At 38.6% G+C, this 22654-nt stretch overlaps 1 protein-coding gene across 1 annotated transcript; it reads right to left on the bottom strand.

Annotated features, from left to right (window-relative positions):
- Positions 1-4050: 4050 nt before the first annotated feature.
- Positions 4051-20586, bottom strand: LOC150077512 (uncharacterized). The gene is made up of 2 exons (XM_090386423.1): positions 20279-20586; positions 4051-4890 (listed from the first exon to the last, which is right to left on the bottom strand). The coding sequence occupies exons 1-2, from the start codon at positions 20352-20354 to the stop codon at positions 4187-4189; spliced, it is 780 nt and encodes a 259-aa protein (XP_090242549.1). The 5' UTR covers positions 20355-20586; the 3' UTR covers positions 4051-4186.
- Positions 20587-22654: the final 2068 nt, after the last annotated feature.

A 22654-nucleotide genomic window follows, 5' to 3' on the forward strand; every position in this document is an offset into this window, starting at 1 on the left:
TTTGAAGTGTTGGTCAAGACATCAAAGGCGGATATTGTTGGGATAGCAGAGACGTGGTGTCACAAAGATATAAGGAATGCAGAACTGGAATTTGGGGAGTACAATGTGTACAGAAATGATAGACAGGACAGAAAGGGAGGGGGTGTTATGCTGTTAATTAAGAAAAACATAAAATCAAAGGAAGTGCACCCAGTTAATATAGATGAACAGTGCTCTGTTGAGTCAGTTTGGTGTGAGATAAGCACTGCGAAAGGAAAAATAAGAGTAGGAGTGTGTTATAGGCCTAATGACTTGAATGAGTACAATGAACAATTGTACAGAGAAATAGAGTGGGCCAGTAAATCAGAATGTCTTATAATGGGGGATTTTAACTTCCCAGATATTGACTGGAACTTGTGGGTTGGTCACTCACACACTAGTCAGACTTTTGTGGAGTTATTGGATGATTGTTTTCTGCAGCAGCATGTTCGAGAGGCAACCAGAGAAAGTAACACTCTTGATCTGGTTATCAGCAGTGATCATTCGTGTATTAAGAATTTGCAGATAAAGGAACCACTAGGTGGCAGTGATCACAGTGTGCTGAAGTGGGATTTACTCAAAGAGGTAACTACCGTCAGGGGTAAGGGAAAGGGTTTTTGCTTCCGTAAAGGGGAGTACAGTGGTCTCAGACAGTTTTTTTAAATTCTGTACAGTGGGATCAACTGACGATGTTACAAACAGTAAATTCTAAGTGGGAAGCATTCAAAGAATTAATCGTGGAAGCTACTAGACTTTATATACCGATTAAGAAATATCGTTCAAGGTTTAGGCCTAAATGGTTATCAAATGAACTAATGAGACTCGTGACAGAGAAGAAAAATGCATGGGATGCATATAAATTATCAGGTGACGCAGAAGCCTGTGGCAGATATAAGCTAGTCTGTAATCAGGTCACAAAGGAGGTTCGGCAGGCGAAGGCGGATTACGAGAAATCTTTGGCAAAAGATGCTAAGAAAAACAGCAAGGATTTCTTTACTTATATAAACTCTAAAAGGAAGGGGATGAATATGATTGGACCACTTGACATCGATGGTTCGACTGTTGATGATCCTGCTCAGATAGCAAACAAACTGAATGAGTATTTTGCATCTACATTCACACGTGAGGAATTATTACAATTTGAAAATGGAAGAAGGTTATCAAATTGTAGCAGTGTGCTTAATGATTTTGTAATAACTGAGAGCAAAGTGGAGGAGAAATTGTTGAAGTTAAACATAAGAAAGGCACCTGGGGTGGATGGGATCTATCCAGTTATTTTAAAGGAGGCGGCAAAGCAACTAAGCAAACCCTTAGCCATAATTATGAGAGCATCCTTGGACTCAGGGGAGGTTCCCACGGACTGGAGATGTGCAAATGTGTCCCCAATTCACAAAGGTGGATCGAAGGGTGACACGAGTAATTACAGACCAGTTAGTTTAACTTCTGTTCCGGGTAAAATAATGGAGTCGCTGGTTAAAGATGCATTGCAGGATCATCTAGACAAGACTGCAGCGATAACTCAAACACAGCATGGGTTTGTTAAGGGAAAGTCTTGTCTGACAAATTTGATTGGTTATTATGATGTGGTCACAAAGGAACTGGATGCAAAAAATAATTTTGATATCATATACTTGGATTTCAGGAAAGCTTTTGACACTGTTGCGCATGGAAGACTACTGTACAAATTGGAGCAGAATGGTATTAAGGGTAAGTTGCTACAATGGATAAAAGGATGGTTAAGTGGGAGAAGACAGAGGGTGGTAATCAATGGGTGCTGCTCTTCGTGGACTAATGTTATTAGTGGAGTCCCACAGGGTTCGGTGTTGGGTCCACTGTTGTTTTGTGTATTTATCAATGATATTGATGAAGGTATATCAGGCTTAATGTCGAAGTTTGCAGATGACACAAAGGTTGGCAGGGTTGTTAATGACAGTAATGGCAGTGTGCTACTGCAACAGGATCTAGATAATTTGGGCAGATGGGCTAAGAAGTGGCAACTGAAGTTCAACCTTGACAAATGCAAAGTACTGCATATGGGTAGAAATAACCCCAGAGAAACGTACCAACTGTGTGGTACTACACTTAAGGTGGTAGAAAATGAAAAAGACCTGGGAGTAATTGTGCAGTCAGATATGAAGTTTTCTGAGCAGTGCAGACAGGCTGCTAGGGCGGGTCATGGGGTTTTGTCAATGATATATAGGAATTTTGCTAGCAGGGAAAAGGAGGTGATTGTCCCTCTGTATAAGGCAATGGTCAGGCCACGCCTTGAGTACTGCGTACAGGTCTGGAGGCCTCATTTTAGGAAGGATGTAGATTTGCTTGAGCGTGTACAGAGAAGAGCAACACGATTGGTGAGGGGAATGAAGGGATTCTCTTACCAAGAGAGGCTTAAGTTCTGCAAATTGCAGTGGCTGGAGACTAGGCACCTGCGCGGTGATCTGATTGAGGTCTATAAGGCCTTGAATGGGTTGAGCACGCTGAATTCTGATAGGATCCTTCCACTTGTTCAGATTACCAACCTACGGGGACATAAGTTCAAATTAAGAAAGGACAGATGTAGAATAGATGTGCGGAAATTTGCCTTTAGCCAGCGGGTGGTTAATTGCTGGAACAAACTTCCATCTGTCGTTGTAGAAGTTGATAGGTTAAATAAATTTAAGGAGGAACTGGACAGGCATTTGGAGGGAATGGTGTGATATTTTTTTTTTTTTTGGCTGATGCTGCATAAGCTCCTACACTTGCTTTCTTGCATCATGTGCCACTACTACTACTACTACTACTACTCTGTAGAGGAAGATTTTGATGAACTACAAAGGTGTAGGAATAAATACTTCGTGCTATCCAAATAAGGGCAGAAACTCGGGTCACTGGTTCATTGTACGATGTACTCGTGACCCTCAATTACTCAGCCATATTCTGGTTTACAGATGAATCACATTTTACAAGAAATGGAATTCTGAATTCTAGAAGTACGCATCCCTGGGCCGAAGAAAATCTGCATAATATTATTAGTGATAAAATGTTAGTGCACTCGTTATCAGCCGTTCTGAGTTAGTAAACATTGATCATGAGTTGGCGTACTCTTTATTTTTACTGGAAACGCTTTCAGGAATTTAATCCCTACTTTGTGGGATAGTTAGTACTATTGTAAGACGTCCGTTTAATCAGTAGAGGATGTGGTTTATGTGTGGCAGTGTGCCAGCCCGTGATGTTTCTGAACTTTTAAATACTGATTATGATAACCGATAGATTGGTAAAGATCCCGTACAGTGTCTACTACCATCACCTCGCCTTTCACCCTTAGATTTCTTTATGTAGAATCGCATGAAATCTGCGGATTATTCTGCGCTATTACCACTCAAGGCGAACTAATAGTTCCAGCAGCAGCAGCAGCTTCCACAATGAGAAATCTCATTGGGGAAGCTGCTATTGAAACTAGTAGTTGCGTAATATGCAAAATTCGTTAAAAACAGACCAATTTTATGAAAGAGAAGTACACATACGTATATTTCATAGCTTTCTTTGTGTATGCTGTATATTATAAAGAGACCCATCAAATATAAATAGATATTGAAAGCTTTTACAACCAATAGCTCTTTTCAATGAAGGATTTGTATAGGTGATGTGCAACAATTCATTCACAAATTCTTTAACTTTAATATAAAAAATTTATTAATGAGAAATCATTATTTAGCAAACTTTTACTTATGTGTTCAGTAGTCCTTTGATTATCATAAGCCATTTACATTAAGATTAAACTGTACATGACATTCTAAAATGATTTTAGATTGTGGAAAAATTATTTTGCTTTCAGTAGTAAAAGTTTAAATTGTTATATTTTAAAGCTATAAATTCTTTAATGCCAGCAAGAATGTCATAGATAAGAACACCAGACGGGGGAAAAAAGGTAGGACACTCTTTTCGATTGATTTGTCTTTATACTGTTATTGACACACTAAACTACAATAAAAAGAGCTCTTAGTATTTATTGGTATCTTAATTTACAGACTGATTGATTGTTTTGGACCATTGAAATATACAGAGGAAAACGTCTTCTCCTACACAGTGCATAAGTATTACTTCAGTCAGAGATACTTTATTTCATTTTATTATTTCTCAGTGTAAGCTAACTTTGATCTACTGTCTCTAAATTTAAAATGGAAGCGAATCAACGTTCGCTTTCTTTATCCGATGGCGGCTCTGAATGATAAAGTGATCTTCCAAGCCTTGGAGTGAAACCGCTTCCAGCGTTCAGGTTTATTACGTGCTGAGCTCGATTTGAACGTTGTGCTAGAGATGGCCAAAAGATTCCACTTCTTTCCAACTCACCAGTTTCCGGCTCTTGGTCGTAAGGAACTGTTACATACGATCGTTTCTTACCAAGCCTAGGAACAAAAGCAGCTCTCAGGTGCAGAGTAGGCAGGCTGTCTTCTGCTCGACCAACCCTTGATACCGGAATCAACTGACGAAATATGTTCTTCAATACAGGATTATTTGAAGATACTTCTTTGAAATTCTTGAGTTTCAGAATATCAAAAGGGCGACTAGCGAAACCATTATTACTAAAATGTGTTGCTCCCAACCTCCTGAAATCCGACTTCTTCTTTTTCCCGATGCGAGGAGTGAAAGACGAAAGAGAAGCCTTGTAAGGTATCATCACATACTTTATAGGATAGTAGTCGTGAGTCTCTCCTGGGAGACCATCTATGGGCAACCTTACAATTGTTGAAGACTTCTTTGTTCCGGTTTGCTTTGAATCCTCTAATTCTTCTGAACGTTGAACATTGCCATCGTTCCCAAACGAAAAGATTTCTACAGGTGAAAAGCGTGACATTAAGTCTTGCATCTTCAACCTATCTGTGAGGTCAGCAGCTGAAAGACAAAAAATTTATATTTAGTGAGAATGGTTTTTGATGGAAAAATGTATTTCAACAATCTTCAATTATTTTTTCTATCTACATATGAATGTTAAGATGGTAAAATAACGTCAGTTAGCATATAATGATATAAATAATACAAAAGGCCTAATTCCCTGAAATTAAATAGGTGGTGCTTGGAATACTTCAAACACTCGGTGTGAAAATGGGGCGTATCGGTTAATAAAGATGCCATCGGGATTCGTCAGAGAAAAGAATTGGATGACCATAGGATACAAATTATTTTTATAATGCAGAAAATAAAATAATTACATATCGAAGGAAGGTTGAATTTCAATCTTCTATAAAATGTGGACCAGAACTACGGAATAGATCATTTTCACAAAAAATGAAAACTTTAGGGTGGACTACTTAAAGAAAAAGTTGAGGCAACTTTTGACCTTGAACCTCCATTGCATCTGGAAAGTATCTGCATTCTAGGCATCTTTGCATGAGCAAAATCTCGAGATTCAAGGTGGAAGACCCTAAATTTTAGCCTGAAGCTGGCTAATTAGAACCCAGATTTCACTTGACACATTATTGGAAAAAAGTATGATCCCTTAAAATTTAAGCGCAGTGACTTTTAAAGAAGCATCATGGTATGGAGCGAATGACGAAAAATCGAAAGTTGAAAAAGAGGAGAAATACCGAAAATAGATTTAACAAATGCTCCTCAAAGCAATACCATGTTTCATATTTGAAAAGCTACACTCATTTTCCATCAGTAAGGTTGGTTTTCAGGAAGAGAGTGAAATAAAATGTCATTCGAAATAGCATTCCAGAGGAAATCACAAAAAACAGACATAGATTGATGTCGATGGAGAAAGATGTTTTGGTTTCCAGTTTATTTCGCATAATCTTCTATAGGAAATAAAGAAGGAATTGTAGCAAAAAAAGTAACTATTGTGGAACAAAATCTTTCTCCGTTATGTGTCAATAAATTTCTATATAGTGAGAGCGTTTATTCATGCACTGCCAATACTATATTAAATGCTTATACTTTTACCAAACACTTTGCTCACAGGTGTTTCATTTAAGCCACTTTACGTGCTATTCGTATATCTCCTGAGGTGGAGATATACGAATTCCAGATTGAACAATAGAGAGAATTTTAACTTCTTGAATATCCTATTACAAAGAGTTATATGATTTCTTACAGTTACATAAACAGTCCATTTCCAAGGCGAAATAATCATCTTTGATCTCTTATCAGTTACTCTATATCCTTCGGCAATCTACTCATTTAAAATGACTTATGCTCTACTTGAAGGAATGGCTTAATACTCGTAGTAGTGCCCTCTGGCATTGAGTTAAGTTCATCGTGAAATTCATGCGATTTAGAAATAAGAAAATCGACCTTAACTCCGCATTTTATAAAGTGTATTCGTGTCAAACGGCACCAATGGTTTTCCCCCATCTCCGCGTAGTATAAATTGTCATGTGAAACAGAACGCTGTTGAGGTCAGAGATTTAAAAGTATGGATTTTGTACATGTGTACCGTTGTTCATCTGGTCATTTAGCCGCTGGACCCCTACTGAGGCCCAACGTTGCCCACACTTGGCCCCGTGGAGGCAGAGCAGGTACACCAGTATTACAATTATTTACTCTGGCAGGCCCTGCCACCTAATTTCCTGAGATTTCAGTGGCTAGGGCCTATGTAAAAAAAAAAAAAAAAAAAAAAAAAAAAATGGGGTAGACACTAGAGGTTTAGATAAGGCCGAGATAGGTTTTAAAAGAAGGTTAGGTTTAATTTTCCACATTGAAGTTTAACAGCTTGCAGTGGGGCATTCACGGTCGGTAAAGGTAGAGTGGGGGAAGACTTGAAGATTGGGGATAACAGGTAGAAGTACGGGAACGAAAGAGAAGGCGATCCCAGGAGTGTCAGTGGAGCAAGCCCCACCAGGGAGAAAAGGGGGGCAGGGGAGGGGATGAGACTGAGGCCCATCTCTTCCCCTTCCCTGCCTAGGAATAGTTTTAAAAGTGAACTGGGAAAAGGTGCCCAGTTCAGAACGCCAGGCGACGTGCTGCAGCAGAGTTGCTGTGGCCATGTGGTCCAGTCGTTGCGCCGCACATTGAAGAAAGAGTCCCGTCCAGAGAGAGATCATTGTCTAGTAGGAGTCCGCATATATGGTGTCGGATCGCCTATCATTTGTGATGGATGTTCAATCCTAGGAGAGAGAGAGGTCCCACCAAAACTGCCATAGTCTGGTTCAGTTTGGATGCTCATGTGCAGGGAGCCCTGGGCTAACGGCATGCATTATTGATTGCAATTTGTGTTCTCCTTCTTGCAAATAAGTCATGTGCAAATTTAGAAAGCGCACTATATTCATCAAAGCTGTCCAGGAGATGGTGTTCCCGGTCCTGAGGTAAGTAAGTTAGTCTGGTGCTTAGGATTCCACGTAGGTCGTCGTACAGTGGACATTGGTGCATGAAATGTTGCCAGCTCTCGCGTTCCCCACATGGACAATGTGGGTCCTCCACAAGCCGAAAGGCTGCAAGTTTTTCATTGAAAGGTCCGTGATCCGTCAGGATGTAAGTGGAGTGCAGTCCTGGGTGGAACCAAGGCGGTGATTTAGGGTACACTTTGTGTATGTCCGGAAGAAATTTCCTTGTCACTTCTCCTTTGGTACTGTTTGTCCAGCGGGTTTGCCATTCTGTCCTTTCTGTCATTTGTAGGTTCGATGGTGTACCCCATGAATGTGACGGGGGCCTGAAAAAGCGAACACTCTCTCTCTACTATAAGGCTACATTTATACCAGCAATCTCATATGCTGCTCCAATCTGGTTCCACAAGACAGCCATGGCCGTAAATAAAAGAATTCTTTAGATAAGTAGTATGACAGGCCACACCTGACAATCTCCAGGTCCAGTGGGAGAACCCCCGCCAGCACCTGGAGCGCATGCGTATTGACAGTCCTGCATGCACGGGTTATTGTTAGAAGGATTGATCTCTGGATTGAATCAAGAATTCTTTTATTTACGGCCATGGCTGTCTTGTGGAACCAGATTGGTGCAGCATATAAGATTGCTGGTATAAATGTAGCCTTATAGTAAAGAGAGAGAGAGAGAGAGAGAGAGAGAGAGAGAGAGAGAGAGAGAGAGAGAGTGTTCGCTTTTTCAGGCCCCAGTCACGCCTTGTAACACGGGCAACCAGTGCAGAGTAGTTTCTAATTTTTATTCTTAGTTGCTTGAGATGAGGTTGGAAGGAGAGTGTTGTCAAGGATGACACCTAGATATTTCATTTGGGTGGTAAGCTTTATCGTTTTTCCTTTTATTTTAATTTGTGGAGGTCTTCTGATATTTAATGATCCTTTGAGAAGGATCGACGTTGTTTTTGTCGGTTCAATTTGTAGGAAGTTTTCTTCTGCCCATTGTTGTAGGATCTCTAGGAGTGCAAGGTCATCTGCGAAGGCTTGACACTTTACTTCCCCCAAATTGGTATCAAGGAAGTCGTCGAACACTATATTCCAAAGCAGGTGGCCAAGAACGGACCCCTGCGGGCATCCTATGGATATTTCTTGTTATTCTTTGGAAGGGCGCTACGACTTCAATTCTTCTTTGGGACAGGTATGCTTTGATAGTATTGTAAAGGTTTATGGGCGCATGCGCTTTGCGGAGTCTGTCAAGGACGCTTAGCCACCAGAGAGAGTCGAACGCACTAAAATGCTACATTAAAATTTCGCAAAAAATTTTCTAACGTTAAGACTTCAGCTGAATTCATTAATAGTGGTTAGGTTAATACCGTGCGCCAGGTACTTGTCTCGGTGGAACAAACTGTTAACTACAACTTCTATAAAAGAGTTGCGATCCATTTATGCACAAGTACTCGGCCTGAGTTGAAAGCAGTTCCTTGTACAAACAATGCACAGTAAACGGGTTCCTCAGATGATATAAGATTTTTCCATTCTTCATCCAAATAGTTTAATCAATCTTAGAGCTCATACATTTTAAAGACATAACTGACTGTTTGAAGATATGTCCGACCGATTGTGACCTGAACTGCATAGAAGATATATAAAGGTAAACTGCAGCCATTATCAATCCACTGCAAAATGGAAGCCTCCTCAACGATTCATGTTGAGGGAGATGGACCATAATCTGCCACGCTGGTTCAGTGTGGCTTAGCAGATCGACCGTATTTAGCGGTCAGGGGCTTGAACCCTGGTCTACCCAAAGAGCGTGTGCTACTGCACTTCAGCTCCTGACCACTCGTACATGGAGGCCATATGAGTTGAAAATAGCACCGCGGTGATGCACACAAGCAACTGAACTTGCACTCTTTGGGGCTGGACACATTATTTCTGGTTGTAACCGCAGACAACCCTAGCATGATGATAAACTGTAGTATGTGATATCAGTGGTTTTTATCTTTTGAGTGTTGCGTTCTTGCCTTATCTGGATATATTTATTATTTATTTTCTAAAAGTTTTTAAAAGCTTTTCTGAAAGTTTCATCGCATTTAATATTTCTTAATTTTCGAAAAGTTTATTAAAATATGACCAACTTGTTTACCATTTTTTTTTTTATTAAAGTATTTTCTATTATGTAAAAAATCAGATGACAAACTTTTAAAATATTGCAGAAAGGTATAGAAAATTCCTGAATGCGGTAGATCATTTTGGATGATTCCAGAATATTCTAAAATTGTAGATGATTCTAGAGTAAAAATTGAGGAGAAAGAGCTGTAACTTATCAACTCAAAACCCGTCATTCAAAAAGAGTTGTAAGTTTTGTGTGTTTTGTGATAAACGTGGCAAAAAATAAGGAACCGTTGAAAAAAAAGTGCTATTATAACTCCTGTATAAAGAAAGTTATTTCATGAGAAGTATTGTAGGAAAACTAGATTTCATTTAAAGGAGTAAAAACTACCATTCGACGAGTCTATGAAACTGGCAGTTTAAAAAAAAAATAAACCATGACCAGGAGGATCGTGCATACCAACGGAAGCACGAGATAAGACCATAACACTTATTTCTAAACGCAATCGGCGATGTACTGTATCTGCAATCTGAGCTGAGTTCAGTAGGAACAGAGAAACTATCGTGTCTACATCCAACTGTAAAACGTCCTCTTAAACAAGCAGTACTTTACAGTCGTGTAGCGGTCCGAAAACCATTAATAAACCTGGAAAATCGAAAAAACGGTTGGTTTGGACTAAACGTTATCAACATTGGACAATTGAAGAATGGAAACACGTACTGTGGACGGATGAACTCAAATTTGAGCATTTTGGTCAAGCATAGTTTATGAGACGATCAACTAAAGAAAAAAAATATGGTGCCATATTGTTTAGGCCTACAGTCAAGCATGGTGGTATTTCCATTATGATCTGGGATTGCTTTTTTTCTTTTTGGAGTGGGTGACATCGTTAGAATTGAAGGAATATTTAAGAAGGCTTTAAAAACATTCTTGAGCAAAATGAATATCCTCTGGACTTCAACTTTGCGGAAGAAATTTTATATTACAACAAGAAAATGATTCGAAGCACAGCTCTAAGCTGTATGCGCAAGGACTTCCTACCAACTAAACAAGAGGAGAAAGTATTGCAAATTATAATGTGGCCACCCAATCACTTGACTTAAATCCCCTTTATGAGATCACTTAGACCGTCGTCAGAATGCCACGTCTGTGTAAGGCAATGTCCTCCATGAGCATAAAATCTCGTGGAGGATATTTTGGCGAAAAAAAAGTTAATTTTAATATTCATCACGTCAATACTTTTTTTTTCTCTGTAAATTTTCCATTCTTAAAAAAAAAAAAAAAAAAATCTAAAAATTCTTTGGAGTGTATGTATATAGGGGAAGGTTGCCTGAATTGTACCCCTTAACTTTGTAAGCTAATTATTTCGAAACACGTTGATAAGTCTTTGAAAATTTATCATGTGAATCAGCATAAACACTGTTACCAAATAGTAATCAATCATGTGTAATGATATTGGAAAAACTTTAAAAAAATAAATTCTGATATTGTAGAAGTGGTCCAATGTACGAATCTGGTTCCTTTCTTGGACAAGTAAGGTGCCTTATATTGGATCAGAGGTTGAATTGTTCTAGAATCATAAAATATTGCCATTTTATACACGATGGAATATGTAATACAGATATACAGTAGCCAACTCAGAAAAAACAACCTACTTTATTGTTTAATGGAGTTACACACAAAGCAATAGTACACTAATTTGCTCTTTAACTCCAGGGCATTCTTCGTGTACCCATTTATGACATGACTTGCATATGGTGCATCTTTTGCTTTTCACAAATAAAGCAATATCAGCTTTCATTATCTTGCTGTTTTTTTTTTTCAGGCCCCCGGTAATTAAGTTTTTTCCTTAAGGTTTCGCCGTTTCATCTGAAGAGATTCCTTATAAGGGCTGCTTGTCAATTCAAGAACATTCTGAGTGCTCCTCTTTGCTGTTTTCTACATTGCAAGAATAGCATCCATTATTAGAGAAATGTCTTCTTTAGGTGTACGCAAATCAAATTTAGGCTTCTTGTTGGTACACTCAAGAGATATAGCCCCTAGTTATCTTGTTGAGACAGCGGTGAGAGCCTCTTTCCATTTGCAGAGGCTTGGGAACTTTGAGCATCATGTGAAGAAATCTGCATTCTTGAATAAAAGGTCCTTCTGTTAGATTTGTGAGCACAACAGATGGAGAGAAATGGTGATCTTGAAATACATTTCTGTCAACTGGCCAAACTTTTGTTTTGGCAAGCCTATTCATAGCTGCAGACATTAAAGCAGACTTGGAGTGTATTCTCCAAACAACTGACATACATTATTTGAAATTGTGTAACGCACCTGCCTGGATGAGCACGAATCCTCTTCTCAGTGGCATTAATAAAGTAGGAAGAGAGGGGCTTGTAAAATGCAACATCAAGGGGATGGGAGGTGTAGTTTGTGAGCGGGTGAGTAGGCAATAACAGCTCTATTAATCCATTTTCTCGAGGTTATAGTGCAGCAATATTTTTAGTATGAGCAGCATGTCCATCCAGTAAAAGAACAACTTTGGACGGTTTAACAGTATCGATGAAACGCTTATGCCACGAGGAATGTCGCTGTTTATCCATTCACTCTCTGGATTAAGCTACAAACTTGCTAGCAGGGTCTCATAAAGGAGCGGGGAAAAATTCGGTTTCAGGTTAATCTAGGTAAAGAGACGCCCAAGGGTGAAGGCCAGTTCACTGCTGAGCTTTTTCTAGGTTAAAGGCGTTATTTGTTACGTATCAATTCAATAATGAATTGATACGTTACAAACATCAATAAATTGCCCAAATCATAATCCTATTAGTTTACATTACTGTAAAACGTGAACATATTTTCCTGAATTATCTATTTTTACGAAGCGTCAGTAGTTAATTGATTGACAACAATTAGAGAAGATGTTGAAACTTTGAAAATACATTTCTTCATTGGACCAGCAGTCCATTCTAGGAAACAGTACGTGGTCCATTTTAGGCAACACGGCACTATCTTTTATTCACTATTATCACGTAGAGTAGTCAAAAGATAACAAAGGAAGAAAATCGGCAGTAATTTAAGAGTTCGAATCTATTGATGAGTATTAATCAATTATAAAGATTCAGAAACCACCGAGAAATTATTGCGAAAATTGAGACTGCAAATAAGATAAAGCATCGAAAACAAACTTTTCGATTTCATATTCGCACTACTTGCTCGATGAAGAGGAAACTATTGTGGCAGACTCTGCTGGTAAAGCTGTATAACAATTCGCCAGTAGATGCCAGCACAAAAGTTAGAATCTTATATTTGACTCTGTTCTATCCTTGGCTCTGGTACAATTCAGGCAACCTTCCCCTAAAAAGCCTTCATGATATGGATGAAAACGTAAACACTAATTTCCAGATTTCTGTCGATCTGATTTTAGCGAAATTTTGAAAGACTCGACAAATCGTTCTAAAAGAGTCAAATATAAAATAATATACAATTTTATGGAATCCATCTGTTGAGATTGGAATTATTAAATTATCATATACTAACGGAATGATAAAAAATACTAATTACCGAATTTTTCTATGGTCCGACTTAATGAAATTTAGCACAGCTCTCTCTTCCTAAAAGATCTAAATATCAAATTTTACATAGCGCCCCTACTAAGAGTTCAGTTATTACACGTGGATGGATGGACAAACAATGGTGAAGACAAAGTGCGCTTTACGCATATATATGCTAATGCATATAACAGCCCAAGTCAATCCTCGATCATCTCATAGTTACTCAGCTTGAATAAAACATCTTCCAAGCTACATCTTTTTAAAACCGAGTCAAATCTTTTATTGCATTGCAATAATACGATCCATTGCGGCCAATCCAGGCATTTTTACATAAAAATCTGAATTAAGGCTGGAAGATTCACGTCAAATTCTTGTGACTCTAGGCTTCTGGTGTAGTTCCTCAAATTAGAGATGAATTATTACGGTAATCAGACTATTAATTGAGTATCAAGTAAGATCAAATTATAGAAAATTTATAAACAAATAACAGCAGACAGCGAACATTTTTTCCAACCGGACTTCCAGTGATATCACGGAGGAGTACTTATCCTGCGATATTAAGCTTCCAGTGACACCTTTTCTGTACATTTTACCTTTTAAACTGAGAGATCTGCATCTAGTTTCTGGATAGTCTGAAGCATGCTAGTGGGAAAAAAGGGTCAAGTAGATGGAGCTTATCATAGTTACTACGGAAAGGTCCTGAGGGTCTGAAGTCAGATCCTTCAATAGCAAATCTTCCAGAAATCGGAAAAGTTGACGAAGCCTGGAATCGGTTTTATGGTCGTAGGCAGTCTTCTTTCTTCAACTTTTGATTTTGTAGTTCTGTTAATGAGGGCTGCTATAATGGTGGTATTGTGGATGTCATTTGTGAGGTTATGTTTGCATGCAAGCCAACTGATCATCTAATATTCGTCGCACTGAATGCAGCAGATGAGGAGTATGAAGCCCAGATCTCTTCGCCGTAAAGGACAGAGGGTGAATCATTCTATAAACGTATTTGATGGAAGTTGAAGAATCTCGAACATAAGTAAATGCCGATTTGTTATCGATCTCAATCTACACATTTTGATATGAAGAGCTTCAAGTTGTCCGTGGAATTGAAGCTTTGGTTCAAATATCACTCCTAGATCCGTGTGGTGGTAGACCCCCCAGGGACCAAAACAATCCTTTAGCATCACTGGAAGATGTGGCTGGTTTGGCTTCAATGAAATCATCATTGCAAATTTAAGGATTTATAGGCATATTAAAGTTTAACAAATATTGAGCTAAATGTAGAAGTTTTAAATTGATGGCTTCAGTGATTTGTTAGTGGTTATCTTTGGGTGGACTTCTATTAAAATTTCTATTATCTGCATAGCATAGCATAGCATGACTGATTTGTTCACGATGAATGGGATTAGGATGGCTGTGTAGAGCAAGCCAGAAAGCATGCTACCTTGTCGGATCCCAATGGTTACTTTGCGAATTAGCGTCTACTTACCAACTTTAAGGTGAAGGATTCTATTGAACAGAAGAGATCTTAAGAAACCAAGTACTTTACGTTGCCTTTGATTACATAATATTTCCCAGAGAGATAAGAGGAGGCTAAAGGTATTTACTGTGTCAAAGGTTGCTTGAACGTCCAGATAGGTAAGTGCGAGCTTTGAGTTTTCTTGGAACATGTTTAGCGCTGAGTTAATCGAGAAAGAAAGTTTGTTACAATTGATCGCTGCTTTATTACATAATGTATCTGAGGAGAGGTTTGTGGTAAAACTTGCTCTATTAAGATTGAGAACAGAACTTTCCATGAGCTTGAGTAGTGCTGAGGCTTCGGAAATTGATCTAAAATGGCTTATGGCATTTGGTGCGTTGATTTTTGGAACTGGTCTGACTTTATATGCAGAGGAATGTAGCATTTCTTTTTAAATGTAGACCTTTAGGTGAAAATGTCTACAAAATCAGCCAGTCTTCCAGTTGAATCATGAAAACGGATTTAAATTTTCATAATTTACTCTGGAAGAAATGTCACTTAATCTCTTCCTCTATTTTCTAAAAGTTTGCCAGCCGAATATAGAGTAGTAAAGAATAAAAGTAATGAATATCTCGCTTAAAAACACTTAAAATTATGTTACTTTTTATGATTACGTTCGTCTATTTATTATCAGCAATCTTAGTTAAGGAGCTGTTTTGAGTTTCATTTGTGTATAATCGAATCCTCGTTTTATAAATGGCTTCGTTACTGTTGCTCTTTGGTAAAGATTACCTTTCAAATCGTGTTGAGTGATGATGCAATGATCTTGGAACAGCTGAATTGGCACCTAAGGCAAGGCATTGCCACTGATTTCATCCCCCGCCGTTTGTATTTAGTGCAAAGAGGCTAAAGATTAGTTTCTTTATTATAGAAACTAAAGCTAATCTCTCTGAAATGTCTATACGAGTGCATTTCTAGGTGGTAACAATGGTAAACTTCCGGTTATGTTTTAAAAACTTTGCCGAAACCAATATTAACTGGGGGTTGGTGATGTGTGAGAGAAGTAACCCCACACCATTTACGTTATAGGGAATCTTCCTTTTACTAAAATTTATATAGGCTACCTGGATGTGCTCTCATGAGTAGAACAATTGGTATAATCACCGTTCTTACCACACCGAGTGAAAAAGACCTGACTTTATAGATGACTCCATAAATTTTTATGGGTCTTTTTTGGCAACGGCTATGAGTTAGTTCGGTGTCAAGCGAGGGTAGCATGGTTTTTCTCCCAGAAACTTAGGTTTATCGTACAGCAAACACATCGACCACAGAATGCCCTCAATTTACAGGCATATTATATACGGCACAATATTGTTTTAGTTGATGTGCCTAAAACTCTGCAACAACCAACCTACCAGTTAATTTCAGTAGCCCGTCACTTTCTTCTATGTGGGTGGTTTACATTCTCACATATTTCTGATTTACTGACTGTTCTCTACAGAGAAATTTCTTTGTGTGTGTTTATATTGGACTACAAACTCTGTACTATCGCTAAGGTTGGTGTAAAATTTATTCAGGCATTTCTAGTTTGCTGTGTTTTTAATCTCTCGAAGGAAAGCATGATCAAGAAATGGTACAGAGTTTGGACTTGTCCAGAAATATAAAGTTCAGAGACATTTTAAGAAATTTACCTAAACAACTTTCCCCCCGTAATTAATAACTTCATTGCAGTTCAGAACAAAGATGAGTTCAAACTCAAAGAGAAATAACAGAAATAAACCGATATCTATACTATGTCCTAGCATCGGAAAACCAACTGCAAATTTCATACAGCCATAATCTACAAGGACTCCAAGCGCCTATATTGCTGACTAGGTGAGGTTGTCTTTAAACTTCAGTACTTCAGTCGAGACCATACTGCCAGCTGGCTAAGGACAGATATAGTCTCTAATGTCTGACTTTCAAAATTGGTTGTTACTCCTGGCACTCTCACTATTAAAATTATATAGCAACCCTTGGATATTGCTTACTGTTAAATCATTTAAATAACTTATGAAATAAAAATGGGAGCAGTGAATGATTGACGTATACTACTAATATAACTGGTCGAATTAGTCTATTACTGTGTAATTTGTCAATGACCATCTGCCTCTAAAATATAAAAAGCCACTGAAGAAGAAATGGAAACTGAAAAATAGATATCGAGTGTACATAAAGAAATTTGAATAATAATAAAAATGAACTTTCGAGATAGATCCCCCCCCACATATGAAACCAACGGATTTCAATAAATTACACTTTAAGTCCAGATTATTTTCCCCCAGAAAATAAATAAATAAATAAATAAATAAATATTCATTTATTGCAAATACAGCAAGCCCATCACAGCACATGGCTAGGGGCAGATAAGAATACAGAGGAAATGATATAAAGTATATGTACATAGCAAATTTGGAATTTGATTAAAGGATGATATCCTAACGCCAAGAATAGCGACGTATAATTTTGAAGGCATAATAATTCGATGGAACATTCAGAGTTAGTTGATTAGGTGTGTAACAAGATCTAACCAAGAAGGATAAAAGCGGAGGAACACACTGTACGAGGGAAACTGCGGTTTCCTCCCAAGAAATTTTTATGACTCTCGTTCCTCTCTAGACCTGACGACGCAATTCAACATGGAATCCGGAAATGTCTCCAATTGCTAAGCAGTTCTATTGCAAATTGTAACTCATTATACACACCAAAATTAACTTCATAACAATTCAGTTTTAATTAGTATTATTCACATATCGCATTAATTCATTATGGACAGCTGTATAATGCCCTTTCTGAACATTTTTAAACATTTATATAATTTCGATATAGCATGTAATAGCGAACCAGTAATTCGAATGAGCATTTGTTATCCGAGAAGATTAAAAATAGACTATTAAAGGTCATTTGAAAAATACCTTTTTTAATGATAAAAACTCTTCCAATATTCTCTTTCTCCCACACCACTAGGACCTGAGAGTAGCTGAGGCTGAAATGCTGATTTAAATTTCCAATATCGCAAAATCGTGTAGGTTTAAATAAATAAATAAATCTTTATTTGTCCTACCAAACTAAATAAAGTGTTACATTGGTTAGTGACAAATTCCGGGAGATTTACATAATACATTATAAAGAAATAAAAAAAAAAATATATATATATATATATATATATATATATATATATATATAGTGATTAATTTACACTGCGTCTTTGTCTTGAGTCCTGGCAGTTAACGTACAAACTGCTCAGTATAGCAACACCACCACTGAATACACTATAGACATGGTACACTTGTTCACATAAGCACTCCATTGAGTACCCACAAACGTTCAAACAACGCACAATCCTGGTAGGCGACAGCAACCTCAGTGAACTGCATCGCGGTTTTTTAACTGTACTTCGGATCTTGTATTAGCCTTTCGACGACTATTATAATTTGAGATAAGCAGTGGATTTATTCTAGCATCCTGGCTGGTATGTACCTACCAGCCATCTTCAGTCTGGCTTTTATCCTCAGGGATTTTGTGCCTCTTAAAGCAGATGGCGAGATGTGCCACTCCGAAAGCTGCCAGAAGCATATTGAAGATATCACGCCCATCGTTGTCTTTATTGTAGTTATTAGTCGTTTCCAGGAAATGTCTGGTAAACTCTGTAGCTTTGGCTGTTCAGCAACTGCGTGGTCCTTGACTGATGGTGCTTATTGTTGACCCACTTCAGCACCAAAATCCAGTGGCATGTATTCTCCTAATGTGGGTATGGCTGATGCCCACAATTCGGCACCATGCAATATAGCTGGATACACTGTTGTTCTTGTATATCGTGCGGTTGTCGCAGTTTCTCACCTGCAAGAGGTGTTGTTTGGTTGTCTAACGTACATAGTTCATTCTCTTTACAAATAAGTCAATATGCGAAGTGAACGTAAGTTTTGTGTCAAATATTGTCCCCAGAGCTCTGAGTTGTGACAATTGGGATAGGCATTCCATTTATTTTTGAATGTACGAGCGTAGGCGATTTTGTTTTTCAGTAAGTACACATCATTATAGTCTATTGTGGATTTTGGCCTGGCCAAATTTATCTAAGTATATGTATAGCTGCATAAGCTGATGATTGAACTGGTCACACAATGCACTGGTAGAAAAGGACGGTTCGATGGTCGTTAAAATCTTAATTCCATCTGCGTACGTGCATACATGGTACCTGCTTTCGCAGAACGGGATCATCATTGCGTTAAAGAGGAGTCCGGATAAGATGCCACCTTGTGGAACACCTGCATCAACTGGTCGTTGGAGGATCAGACCGGAAGTAAATGGGACGACAAGTTAATAGGGACTTCAGAAACTTCAACTTTCCTTTTATTTGGAAGGCGTGTTGCGGCAGGAGTAGTAGGACATGTACATTCAGACTGTCGAAGGCGGCCTTTATATCAGCATATGTTATTGCAACTTCGTTTCCAACTTGGAAAGCGTTCAGTATCGTGGTTTGCATGGTAAGGATGTCGTAATTCTTGATCTGTTGGATATTCCGTAATGATTTGTTGAGCTGATTGGTCAGGACCAACTTTGGCAGTAGAGCTTTCTCCAGTGTTTTCAAGAGTGAAGATGCAGTAGATATAGGTCTGTAGTGCTTCCTGAGGGTTTGTAATTTTTGGCATAGGGATTACAGCATACGTATTCCACTTTTCAGAGAAAACTCTGTTACTAAGGATAAATTATAAATAGTTTGCAGTGGTTCTGATTCTCTGTATCAGCTCTTTTGTGATAATAACAGACTCCAGCTTATTATCAACAACTGAACCCACTCAAACTCCATGACTTGCGACTGATGATGCATGTTGGAGAATCTACCGATGTGGTTCATTCAAGCTTCGCCGTCAATTCGCTGATATGTGTCATTCCTATGCCTGCATCGGGGTAGCTGTGATTGCCACCAATCAACCATAAAAATATCAAAAAAGCATAGTGCTCAATACCGACTTTAAGAATCACATGTTAGCGGATTTTAACACAACAAAGTAAATCATTTAGAAGTAATAAAACAAAAACTTTGAGATGGTAATACCATGTCCATGTGACTTCGCATGCATATTTAAGAATTCTTCCCGTATCCGACAGAATTCCAGATGCAAAGTGTACCATACAATATCAATCTAATGCAACTCATTCCAACAACTTCTCCGATTAATTGTCTAAGTAACTTTACGTGTACTTACGGGTCAACTTATTTCAGTCACATATAATGATTTTAATTACATTTAATATTACATGTTCAGTGTATTATGCCTGTACTAGTGTGCTCGTAGGCTGTCTTCATTATGCTGACCTAAAAATTCCGGAATAAGAAACTATATTCTCAATTGAAGAGGCTTAAGAATTCTTCCCTATCCGACAGAATTCCAGACCAGAGGAATATCAAGTGAGAAACCCAGTATACCGTCACGGAGGACGTTAAATGTACTCGTATTATTTCATTTCCTAACTTTCAGTAGCGGAAGATTACAGGTAGAACACAAAAGCATTGCTTTTGTGTTCATTCCATTTCTCTTCATTTTAATTTACGAATAGGAATTTCGAATGAACATTTCACTGATTTGAGGACTGCTAAAATAAATGCAGTGAAAAAAAAACTTATTAAATTATCCTTATCCATAAGCCTATTAGTTAATCTGACTGGACCATTTAAGACTCTCCAAATTCAAAGAATATTGCGAAAGATTCACAAGTCCCTGCTGACATAAATTACGCATTAAATCCGCATCTTTCAAAACTTTTCTGAACTCGATTACTTTTAAATGATAATTTTGACAAAATAAGTTTTCAACACTCGGGTATCATCGTAAATACTCACCCTGTGCTGAGAAGCAAATCACGAGGAGAACAGTTCCACAGAAGCATTTCTTTGCTGAATTCCGACAGACACCCATGATTCTAAAACTGGAGAAAAGAAGAGCGGTGGAAAGTTATCGAAATGTCGACTGAAGAGTAGAGCAAATATTTTTCGCACACTGTACAATAACAGTACCGATCCCTTTTTGGCCAAGTGATAGTCTTCCCTCCAGTACCGACACCGTATTTATGTTCTCCAACCTCTAAGGGTACTGGTTAGATGGATATACCTATATACCACCGGCTGCCTAGCGTATCGTCACGTGACTCGAACTCTCCCATATACATCAAACCCACGTCTTCATCCGACGGGCCAAATGAAAACAAATATTCCTGGCGGGTTTTCTGCGGCGACTTGTTGCGCACCGTGGCAAAGGTAGGTAAAGATTACCTCCCCCCAGGGTGCCGTGCCACTGCTGTGAAACAAATTGTTAAGAAAAGTCCTTCAGCACTCGAGTGCAAGATGCTTATCCCATAACGTGTAAAAAACGAAATGACTAAGTAATGCTCTATTGGGTAGGACATCAGTAAAGTGGATTACTGCCAGAAGCGTCAGATACCTGGGCTTAGCGCAAGCTGCGACAATGATGGGGATGAAAAGCGATATCTTAATTCGATTAAATTCCCCGATTTCTCTCCGTGTATTGGATTAAATCCAATGGTCGTTTGTCTTCTTGAGATCCTATTATGTCTTGTGTGAACATGGCAGGGATGCAATCGATTGCGAGAGATTGCAGGGGGATGCAGAGAGACAGTGTCCTCATTATAATAAGAGCGCTTCACATTTCTTGCTTAAGCGCGCTGCTATTAATAACAGATTAAAATTTATTACTCAGATTTAATTTTGCGACGGTGTTAGCTTTCGTTTGCACAATATTCAATTTTCAATAGAACTTGTAAACAATTTCGCCAGGTCTCAAACGTGCTACGGTTTGTAATAAGTGAATGCTAGAATTAGATGTCTTTGAAAGTATTACTCCACTTTCGGCTTTTGAATGAAAAAGTGGCTAAATTTCTTTTCTACAAATGTAACCAAGGTTGCCTCTTGTCATCAAGATATGATGTGAAGATGTTGGCTTTAATAAACATTATTGCCAATATTAATATCATCCAAAAACAGGTGTTATCTTATGCAGATATTGAACACAAACGGCAATAACCTGCTATCATTAATAGCTGTTCCATAGAATAACTTTATAAAGTTTGCTGCATGGCTAATAACCTCTTGACAAATTTATTTTCAGAGCTCTTAAAAACTTCGAATTCACAGAAATGGCTATAAAATTCTATTAGAAATAAATAAACCCACACACCGAATTGGCATTGCATTAGAAACGCCCACTTTTGCAGGAACGGATGGCTGACGCTGGTGAAGGCACCATGTCGGGAGTTGCTGCTGTAGTTTGCACACATTCAACCCTTCCCAATCTCTTCCATCATGCAGTATGATTGATGACTTTTGAGGTTATGATGAACATCGTGGCGAGATCCAATCTTCCATACATTTCGAGGGTACAGCTGAAAACGGTGTTCGAAGGCTGGCCGCTAGTTAGCTGTCCGCTTGGCCACCGGACCGGACCTATTGGTAACTCTCTAGGAGGCTTCCGGATCAGCTAGTGTATAATCTTGCTACCTCTACTCTGCCAGACAGTGACTGGAAGGAGTCCGAGTAGTGTGTATGCGGGGGGCATTTTCGAGACCACGTTATGTCAAGGATCTCGGTATATTCTTACCATGTGTACGCCATATCCAAAAATTTCATTACTTCATACAGCATGTCCCACCCACTTTTTCTTACTATTGAATACACCATGAATTGTCAAACTAATAGAGCAAGCTTTTCTGCGTAAAGATCTAAACCTCACAAGCACTTCCTAATTCGTTTCACAAATATACGTGGTCTCAATTCTAAACTTAACGATGTCCATTTCCACTGCTGAGCCGCCTCCGTAGCCAGGTGGGAAGGACCAGCAGTGCGTAGCACACGCTTCTTGATTAGACCGGGGTTCGACCCCGTCACCACCAAATACGGAAGATGCGGAAAGGTCAGGGAATGACCACTGCATATCCCGGAGCAATATGGCCTTAGTTGCTAATGCTCCTAAAAACCAAATAACAAACAAACAAACCATTTCCACTTGCAGTCTGTCAAACCCCACGTACTTTTCTGAGAGAATCTCAGTTATCAGTTGATTCAACTACCGCTCATCTCAATTGCCCAAATTATTCGCTGTATGATTCCTTTCGCCTCAAAAGTGGTACTTGTGCTTATGTCCGTTCCGATATTCCCTGTCAGAGACTTGGCAATTGAATCTCCTCTCTTTGATCTTCTCTAGCA

The sequence above is a fragment of the Mastigoproctus giganteus genome, chromosome 12 (assembly GCF_048544385.1).
Source record: "Mastigoproctus giganteus isolate SK-2022 chromosome 12, ASM4854438v1, whole genome shotgun sequence".
Lineage (NCBI taxonomy): Eukaryota > Metazoa > Arthropoda > Arachnida > Uropygi > Thelyphonidae > Mastigoproctus > Mastigoproctus giganteus.

Coding starts and splice junctions, on each gene's coding strand:
- LOC150077512 (XM_090386423.1), bottom strand. CDS start 20,354: ATGGGTGTCTGTCGGAATTCAGCAAAGAAATGCTTCTGTGGAACTGTT. Junction 4,891..20,278: donor GATTTGCTTCTCAGCACAGG/GTGAGTATTTAC, acceptor TTTGTCTTTCAG/CTGCTGACCTCACAGATAGG.